This window comes from Aplysia californica, unplaced genomic scaffold, assembly GCF_000002075.1.
Source record: "Aplysia californica isolate F4 #8 unplaced genomic scaffold, AplCal3.0 scaffold00899, whole genome shotgun sequence".
NCBI lineage: Eukaryota > Metazoa > Mollusca > Gastropoda > Aplysiida > Aplysiidae > Aplysia > Aplysia californica.
Window position 1 is genome coordinate 4,622 of NW_004798169.1, and position 10,713 is coordinate 15,334.

At 40.6% G+C, this 10,713-nt stretch overlaps 1 protein-coding gene across 1 annotated transcript in view; it reads left to right on the plus strand.

Moving 5' to 3' along the window:
- Positions 1-1,479: 1,479 nt before the first annotated feature.
- The window catches only part of LOC106013442, a gene marked incomplete at its 5' end in the record, with an annotated part of 11,054 nt that continues 1,820 nt past the window's right edge, over positions 1,480-10,713 (plus strand). Inside the window, 3 exon segments of the mRNA XM_013089220.2 lie at positions 1,480-1,518; positions 2,070-2,114; positions 10,443-10,600. Of these exon segments, the coding sequence (XP_012944674.1) occupies positions 1,480-1,518; positions 2,070-2,114; positions 10,443-10,600 (242 nt within the window).

Here is a 10,713-nt window from a genome sequence, read left to right on the forward strand (position 1 = left end):
GTAGTAGTAGTAGTAGTAGTAGTAGTAGTAGTAGTAGTAGTAGTAGTAGTAGTTTTAATAGTAGTATTACCATAGAAGTAGTAGTAGTAGTTTTAATAGTACTTGCCCTCCTGTGGTACAGTGGTTAGATAATGTGCTGTCGTATACAGACAACGTGTATTCAATTGGTCGCTTTTAAGCTCAAGGGGGCTATCCCGAAAAATAAGAAAAGCGAAGGGAAAGTTTTTGGACCCGTGTGCAGCTTCTTTAAAGACACGTAGAGTTTTCCCTTTGACCAAACAAAACACACCAATGAAACCAAACTTCTTCGATAGGTAGGGCAATTCCCACTTTTGCTTAGGTTAAGATTTCTGGAAACCTCCAAAATCTGGGTTAGCCCGATGGTCCAAGCGGCCATTTCTCGTGTGGGGATGTTTTTTTAGCGAGTATCTCGGTCTGTCTGCTGGAGTGTTGTATTCTTGTATCCCTCTCATCTTGGGTTGGCTCTGATGAACAAGGCTAAAGCCCACCCCCAAAAGGACTATATGAAAGGCTTTGTGGTGAAATCGTTTTAGTTTTAGTAGAGGTTTTACGGCGCTCTCAACGGCATAAGGTCATATGAGCGCCAAGAGATGGATTTCAACAGAGAATCCTTACAGGGAATCAGATTTACCCTGCTCACCTCTCTAGCTTCAACAGCATTAAGTCTGCTTCGACTATCAAGGCACTCTGGAAATAGCGGGTCACAAGAGTGTGACAAACATACAAAAGAAGTAGAGGAAAATGACGATAGTAAGGATTAGGAAAGAAAAAGCAGCAGTTCTCTTTTGTAGTTCAGGCACAGTTTGTATGAGCATGACATTGTTGGATCAGCCCATTTACAATTCTACTGTGCATCAGAACGAGAAATGTCCCCCTATTGGGAATGGTTGAAAGTGAAAGAAACTTCAGTTAGTGGCACCACCCCAGGGGGTGTTGTAAAATCAGGCACTCGTCCAAATAATGACATCGAAGAAACAGGCATTTTTCCTCCAGTTGAGCAATTTTTATCGAGTATTTTATTTTTGGCACAATACGTTTTATGTCAATATAAAACAGTTTTCATGTGAATTTTACTGGAAAATATGTCGTTTTTCAGTTTACAAGAACTCTCAAACTATTGAAGTTACCACAAATGGTGGCCATTTTCTGGCTAATTTCACGACTGAAACCAACCGACCCCCACTTCCTTCAATCGCAAATATCTCAACTATTATTCAAGATAGAAGGGTATTAATTTCATTGAAAGCAAAGCCAACGAATAAACTTTCAGATGTTGTCAATATCGTCACATGTCCAAAAACTGACGAGCGCCTGATTCCACCGCTTCGTGATAAATATTGTGTCAATTGAGACGTAAAGTATATTTACATTTGAAAGATATATAATATATACCGTATTGAAAAACTGATCATGTTGTTTTTTTCTTTTTTCTTTTTGTTTTGTTTTTGTTTTGTACAGAACCAAAGCCCCAACCCCACAAGAGAGGTTCTAACGTTGGTAAGTTGTCTGTTTGTCTGTTTGTCTGTCTGCCTGTCCGTCCGTCTGTCTGTGTGTGTCTGTCTGTCTGTCTGTCTACTTATCCACCTGAGTACCTATCTACTTATATACACACCTACATACCCACCTACCTTCCTATCTACCTACCTACCCACCTACCTACCTACCTACCTACCTACCTACCTACCTACGTACCTACCTACCTACCTACGTACCTACCTACCCACCTCCGTGGGTGGTTGGCGTGTGCTCTTGTGTGGTTTGTTTCTTCTTTCCTATCAAACATCTATCGTCCTTATCTCCCCTTCTTCTTTGTTATGTTTGTTACTCTCTTGTAACACCTCTAATCTTCTGGCGCTCATAGGACCTTATGCAGTTGTGAGCGCCATAAAACCTCTACTAAAACAAACGAACAAACTACCTACCTCCTTTCCTTCCAACTTTCCTCCCTCCCTCCTCTCTCTCTCTATCTCTCTCCCTCCCTATCTCTTTTATCTTTCTGTATCTGAAATCAAAAGTCTGTACATGTATTACTTTTCTTGTTTCTCCAGTGATCATAAACAACGAACTCTACGCCACCAGTAAGGATGTTGTAGGTAAGCTCTTCCACAGAAACGAGGGAAGAACAAATAAAGGATAAATACAAGACACTCTCCCCTCCCCCCTCCCCCTCCCCCTCCCTCTCCCCCTCCCCTCCGTCCCCAACCACCACCACCACCACCATCAACGTTATCATTTTCGTCATCATTTATTATTGGCGGGTGGGTGGCGGGTGCTCTGGGGAGGTTTGCTCCTTCTTTCCTATCAAACATCTATCGTCCTGATCTCTCCTACTTCTTTTCTGTGTTTGTTACTCTCGTGTAACACCTCTAATCTTCGGCACTTATATAATATGACCTTATTGTGTTGCAAGTGCCGTTAAGCTCTTACTAAAACTAAAGTAATCTATTGCTACTGTTATTATATTATCACCATCAGTATTATTATTATAATCAGTTACATTGTAGTATTTCATTGTAAAATGTATTTTTATCTATTTATGTCACGACGTGGTGGAATCAGGCGCTCGTCAATTTTTGGGCATGTGGAGTTATTGGTATCATCTGAAAGATGATATATTTGCCTTGCTTCCTATGAAATAGAAGTCCAGGTATTTGCGGTTGAAGGAAGTGAGGTCACCTGGTTTCAATAGTGAAATTAGCGAGAAAATGGCAGGTTTAGTAACTCCAATAGCTAAATAGTCCTTAAAAACAGAAAAATGACATATTTTTTGCCTTTGGCCTTTGTATTTTTTAGTAAAATTCACATGGAAATGTGTTTTTATAAATCGGCAGAAAAGAGTCTCAGCTGAAAATTTAAAATTCAATAAAAATGTCCGAACGGGGGGAAAATGCCTGTATCTATTTCTGTATTTTGACAAGCGCCTGATTTCTCCACGCTGCCTCACATTTGTTAAAGACCAAACGTGTAAGTAATTACCGATATATCAAGAAAAGGTTAATGCTTAATATTTGTGTTCTACTTTAGGCATTAACTTGTTCTTACGCACAGTTAGATTGTAATTGTAAATAGGCTGATTCAACAATGTCATGCTCATACTGTGCCTGAACTGCAACGGGGAACTGCTACTTTTTCTTTCCTAATCCTTACCATTGCCATTTTTCCTCTACTTCTTTTGTATGTTTGTCACACCCTTGTGACCCGCTATTTCCGGGGTGCCTTGATAGTCGAAGCAGACTTGGTGCTTTTGAAGCTTGAGAGGTGAGCAGAGTAAGCCGTATTCCCTGTAAGGACTTCTCTGTAGACACCCACCCCTTGGCGCCTTTATGACCTTATGCAGTTGCGAGCGCTGTAAAGCCTCTACTAAAACAAACAAAAATTAACAGCAAAAGTAAAATACAACAAAATAATACGTGAACTGTCAAGTTTTTAGGCCAAAAAAAGTACTGTGTTTAACTGTGTAAATTTCACGGGTCTATGTCTGGTAATAATAAAAATAATAATAACAACAACTATTTAAAAAACATCAATAATAATAATAATAATAATAATAATAATAATAATAATAATAATAATAATAATAATAATAATAATAACTAGACACAGACCCGTTCTACGAACGGTGATATAGTGATAGGAAAGTCCAAGATCAAATGTTTGTACAGGTACCTGATTCATTTCCGTATGACCTCTGTGTAGACAACTCCGTCCTGGGAAGCAGGTGTGTTTGCATGTATCCAAATAGATTCCCTGTACCCAACACAACTCTTTGCGACATATAATTGTCCATGGGGAAAAAGGTCGCCCTGTAAAGAAACCCCTATCCTTTTCAAAGTCTGTCCCTGAGTTTTGTTGGTAGTCATTGCAAAAGCAGGTCTAACCGAAATTGTTTCCCTCGCATATGGAAGGGAAATATGTTGTCTGAAGGCATGAGGGGAATCTTTGGGATGAAAAGTCTCTTCCGGCATGTGGACCGCAAGCAACGACAGCATCAATGACATGTAGATGAAGGTTTTGAACCACATAGCGAGTCCCGTTGCAGTGGCCGTTTGTGGGATCCAAATTTCTCAGCTACCTCCGTGGGTGGTTGGCGTGTGCTCTTGTGTGGTTTGCTCCTTCTTTCCTATCAAACATCTATCGTCCTGATCTCTCCTACTTCTTTTCTGTGTTTGTTACTCTCGTGTAACACCTCTAATCTTCGGCACTTATATAATATGACCTTATTGTGTTGCAAGTGCCGTTAAGCTCTTACTAAAACTAAAGTAATCTATTGCTACTGTTATTATATTATCACCATCAGTATTATTATTATAATCAGTTACATTGTAGTATTTCATTGTAAAATGTATTTTTATCTATTTATGTCACGACGTGGTGGAATCAGGCGCTCGTCAATTTTTGGGCATGTGGAGTTATTGGTATCATCTGAAAGATGATATATTTGCCTTGCTTCCTATGAAATAGAAGTCCAGGTATTTGCGGTTGAAGGAAGTGAGGTCACCTGGTTTCAATAGTGAAATTAGCGAGAAAATGGCAGGTTTAGTAACTCCAATAGCTAAATAGTCCTTAAAAACAGAAAAATGACATATTTTTTGCCTTTGGCCTTTGTATTTTTTAGTAAAATTCACATGGAAATGTGTTTTTATAAATCGGCAGAAAAGAGTCTCAGCTGAAAATTTAAAATTCAATAAAAATGTCCGAACGGGGGGAAAATGCCTGTATCTATTTCTGTATTTTGACAAGCGCCTGATTTCTCCACGCTGCCTCACATTTGTTAAAGACCAAACGTGTAAGTAATTACCGATATATCAAGAAAAGGTTAATGCTTAATATTTGTGTTCTACTTTAGGCATTAACTTGTTCTTACGCACAGTTAGATTGTAATTGTAAATAGGCTGATTCAACAATGTCATGCTCATACTGTGCCTGAACTGCAACGGGGAACTGCTACTTTTTCTTTCCTAATCCTTACCATTGCCATTTTTCCTCTACTTCTTTTGTATGTTTGTCACTCTCTTGTGAACTGCTATTTCTGGGGTGCCTTGATAGTCGAAGCAGACTTTGTCCTGTTGAGGCTAGAGAGGTGAGCAGAGTGAACCTGATTCCCCGTAAGGACTTCTCTGTAGACACCCACCCCTTGGCGCCTTTATGACCTTATGCAGTTGCGAGCGCTGTAAAGCCTCTACTAAAACAAACAAAAATTAACAGCAAAAGTAAAATACAACAAAATAATACGTGAACTGTCAAGTTTTTAGGCCAAAAAAAGTACTGTGTTTAACTGTGTAAATTTCACGGGTCTATGTCTGGTAATAATAAAAATAATAATAACAACAACTATTTAAAAAACATCAATAATAATAATAATAATAATAATAATAATAATAATAATAATAATAATAATAATAATAATAATAATAACTAGACACAGACCCGTTCTACGAACGGTGATATAGTGATAGGAAAGTCCAAGATCAAATGTTTGTACAGGTACCTGATTCATTTCCGTATGACCTCTGTGTAGACAACTCCGTCCTGGGAAGCAGGTGTGTTTGCATGTATCCAAATAGATTCCCTGTACCCAACACAACTCTTTGCGACATATAATTGTCCATGGGGAAAAAGGTCGCCCTGTAAAGAAACCCCTATCCTTTTCAAAGTCTGTCCCTGAGTTTTGTTGGTAGTCATTGCAAAAGCAGGTCTAACCGAAATTGTTTCCCTCGCATATGGAAGGGAAATATGTTGTCTGAAGGCATGAGGGGAATCTTTGGGATGAAAAGTCTCTTCCGGCATGTGGACCGCAAGCAACGACAGCATCAATGACATGTAGATGAAGGTTTTGAACCACATAGCGAGTCCCGTTGCAGTGGCCGTTTGTGGGATCCAAATTTCTCAGCTACCTGACAATGCTCATGTTGTTTTTCCGCAATGTCAGTTTTGTGGGGTGGCATACCTGACGGACATAGGGAATTGATAAATTCGATGGGGTATTTGTGTTCATTTTCTTCCACCGAATCACTGCTCCTGTAGACTTTTTCTTCTCCGGGAAAGGACTTCATGATCAGGTTGTTGATTCTGTCTACTTCTGTGTTGGTGGGACAGATGATGCAGCAGGAAGCCAGCCAGTCAGGATTTGGTTAGACTGCACGTTACCGAAGACAAAATTTATCATCTCTCTTTCGCTCTTTACTGTGATGTCATCTGACAGTTTTATCGATATGATAATATCGATAAAATAATAATAATAATAATAATAATAATAATAATAATAATAATAATAATAATAATCTTATATATAGTATTATAATGGAGCTAAGCCCGTTTGTGGGGCCAGTAAAAACCTTTTACACAGGTGCCCATAAAATCTACAAAAATATGATTCAGACAAGAATTGCCCCAAAGGGTTACGTGGGCATATTTTCAAAGTTCGGAAACTACATTTTGATTTTTCAGGTTTAATGGTTTTTCCTGTAAATCGAAGCTCTCGGATGTTTTCACTCTACCTTTAGCCATTTCATATTTTACTTGGGATTACTTCTGTTTCGGTCCCAAGCTTTGCTGTGCGTGTGTGTAGTTCGCAAGAACAGAAGTGCGGTTTCTGCTTTGTCGTGTGTGTGCGACAGATCTGTACTTTTTTAAAGTAGTTAGCAAGAACAGAAGTGCCGTTTGTGTTTTGTCATGTGTGTGTGTGCCACATAGTTCTATTTCAGCTGCTTCTATTGGCCCATTGAATATTAGTTAATAAAGTTAAGAATGTAATAAGATACCCTTAAACGTAGAGTTTGTTTAACCCCACGAAACAGAGGTGAGAGCGAGAGGAAACGGAGAAAGGCGATTGTCAAACAGAATTTACGTTCTAAAAGTCAGAATCTGGAGGAAGACCTTGAGCGTGCTAGGCCAAGAAAGAATGGACCAACGTTGGCCATAGCGTGCCACGCACAGTCCTTTAGTGAAACTGAAGTTGACCGAAGATTACAGACACATGACTGTGATGAATTCAGTGTCGTCTGTGATCATTGCAATGCCATAAGATGGAGAGAAGAGAGAAATATATTCGGCTGTCAAAATGGAAAGAAAGATTAGTACTTGTACCTCCCCCACCTTCTCGGGAATTAATAAAGTTTTACGAAGTAAAATTGTATGATGTATCACAGAGCGGCAGCTCTTTCTTCCCACACTGTAGGTCATACAATAATGCTCTCGCCCTTGCTTCAATTGGATGCTGTGAACAAGCTGAAAAGGGCTTCAATCCAACCTTCAAAATCCAGGGCAAGCCGTACCACCGATTAGGAAATCTTCTTCCCACTGCTGGAACTGAACCAAAGTTTGTACAGATTTTTTTCATGACTCTGCCACAGAACTTCAGGATAGGCTGAGACTGTAACATTATTTTACTGCCAGACATTTTTAATGAACTTCACCCTGAGAGAGAAGGTGAGTCAAGGGTACCCAAAGCTTAATGAAGAACAAAGAATCGTGTATGATGCTGTCAGTGGTACAGAAGCAAAGCAAGATATTTGCCCTGGAGGCAAGTAGAAGGACTGGGAAAACCCACACTATAAACCTGATTCTTGCGGCTGTTCGTTCCTTTAAGAAGATCGCCCTTGCTACAGCTCTGTCAGGCATTGCAGCAACTCTGCTCTCAAATGGCAGAATATTACACAGCAGATGCAAAATACCCCTTAGTGTGAACGAACAGTCCATGTGCAGTGTGAGTCTCCAAGATGCCAGTGGCCCTTTATTACGCCAAACAGAGCTGCTCATCATTGGTGAAATATCGATGGGCCACAAACATAGATGTTTGAACCCAAAGACTGAACACTTCAAGACATATGTGGGAATAACTCTCTGTTCGGTGGGCTAACTGTGCTGATGTCAGGTAACTGGCGCCAAGTACTACCAGTAGTTCACATGGCTCAAGATCACAGATAGTCAATGCAACGCTGAAATAATCATATCTGTGGGAGCATGTTAATGTGCTCAGACTGACAAGAAACATGAGGGTTTCGCTTACAGGTGAGACTGCTGATTTCTCCAACTATCTACTGAACATTGGTGATGGCAAACACAATGCATGCAAGCAAATCGGGGAGTTTGCGATAAAACTGCCAGATGACATCACAGTAAACAGCGAACGAGAGTTGATAAATTTTGTCTTCGGTAACGTGAAGTCTAACCAAATCCTGACTGGCTGGCTTCCCGCTGCATCGTCTGTCCCACCAACACAGAGGTAGACAGAATCAACAACCTGATCATGCAGTCCTTTCCCAGAGAAGAAAAAGTCTACAGGAGCAGTGATTCGAGGGAAGAAAATGAACATCAATACTTTACTGTACTTTTATCCGCCGCCTATACCCGTTTGGGTGTCGCAGGAAGAAAGAGACGTCTCTCTGTCGCCAGCCAGAAAGCTTGGGTCAGAGGGACGCCGTGGGTGGTTAATCCCTGATTCCATCTACCAATACCCCATCAAATTTATCAATTCTCTATGTCTGTCAGGTATGCCACCCCACAAACTGACATTGCGGAAAGACAGCATTGTCAGGTAGCTGAGAAATTTGGATCCCACCAACGGCCACTGCAACGGGACTCGATATGTGGTTCAAAACCTTCATCTACATGTCATTGATGCTGTCGTTGCTTGCGGTCCACATGCCGGAAGAGACTTTTCATCCTAGGGATTCCCCTAATGCCTTCAGACAACATTTTTCCCTTCATATGCGACGGAATCAATTTCCGGTTAGACCTGCTTTTGGAATGACTGCCAAAAAAGCTCAGAGACAGACTTTGAAACGGATAGTGGTTTCTTTACGGGGCGATTTTTTTCCCATGGGCAATTATATGTCGCAAAGAGTCGTGTTGGGTACAGGGAATACATTAGGATACATGCAAACAGACCTGCTGCCCAGGACAGAGTTCCAGATGGCTCATAATACTCATATATACCAGCAATGTTGTCTACACACAGGTCCTACGGCAATGAATCAGGTACCGGTACAAACATTTTATCTTGGGCTAGAACGGGTCTGTGTGTAGTAATAATAATAATAACTATAAAAAAACAACAATAATGATGATAATTATAATAGTAATATGTGAGGCAGCGTGGTGGAATCAGGCTCTCGTCAAAATAATCAAAGTGACGAAACTTGCATTTTTTCACAGGTTTGTGAATTTTCATCAAATTTTTGTTTTTTGGCTCAACACCTTTCTTGCCCATTAGAGAACTCATTTCTGTGTGAATTATTTTGATAAATGTTGATTAAAGGCACAAAAAATATAAATTTTCAGTTACAACGGACTCTTAAGCTAAGAAAATAACAAATCTTTGGCCGCCATTTTTTCACAAATTTTACCTCTGAAAACAGTTGACCCCCACCTCTTTCTTTTGCAAATATCTCGACTTGTGTTCAAGATAAAAGGATATTGTTTTCATCCAAATAAAGACAGGTGAACAAGCTGTAAGATGATACCAATAATCCTACTTGCCCAAAAATTGACGAGAACCTCATTCCACCTCGCTGCCTCACATATAATAATGATAATGAAAACGATGATAATATAAAAACCACCAACACAACAATCATCACCATCATGCTCATCAACACCCTCATTATCAGTAGTAGTTTTGTTGCTGTTGTCGTTGTTGTTGCTACTGCTGCTGCTGTTGTTAACGACGATGATTTTTATAATGTCCATGACTACTGTACGTTGTTTTCCTATAGTGGGGGATCCTGTGGAAAAGTTGGGACTGTGAGCTCTTTTAGAAAGTAAAAATTGCTATTGTCTTTAGGACGTCCCCAAAGGGAGGATATTAACATGTTCTTGTGCACAGTAGGTTTGTAAATAGGCTGATTTATCAATGTCATGCTCGTACTGTGCTAGAACAACATAGGGGGAACTGTTGCTTTTTCTTTCCCCATCCTAACTATTGTCATTTTTCCTCTACATCTTTTGTATGTTTGTCACTCTCTTGTGAACTGCTATTTCTGGGGTGCCTTGATAGTCGAAGCAGACTTTGTCCTGTTGAGGCTAGAGAGGTGAGCAGAGTGAACCTGATTCCCCGTAAGGACTTCTCTGTCGACATACACCCCTTGGCGCTCATATGACCTTATACAGTTGCGAGGTGAGTGACTGGCGGGTGCTCTGGTGTGGTTTGCTCCTTCTTTCCTATAAAAAAAATCTATCGTCTCTATATCCCTTCCTTCTTCTTTGTGTACATTACTCTCGTGTAACACCGCTAATCTTCAGCACTTATTTGAACTTTGTGCTGTTGAGGCTAGAGAGGTGTCCAGAGTAAGCCTGATTCTCCGTTTGGACTTCTCTGTTGACATCCACCCCTTGGTGTTCATGTGGCCTTATGCAGTTGCGAGTGCGGTAAAGCCTTACTAAAACTTTTTTTAAAAATTGCTATCCGATTTCGGACACAGGAGCTAAAGGAGGATCTACCGCAGCCCACACGGGGCCCGAACCGGGGACCTACGCCAACCACGGCGCGCTTCAAGTACCTGACGTCGTCTACGCCAACACACCGCGTCACCCCGCCAAGGTCAAGGCCGATGTTCCAGAGGAGAATCTTTACGCCAATGTGAGATGCTGAAAATGTTCACAGCTGTCTGTGTCTCTCCAGTCCTGTTCTCTTTTTGTGTCTGTCTGTCTGTCTGTCTGTCTGTCTGTCTGTCTGTCTGTCTGTCTGTCTGT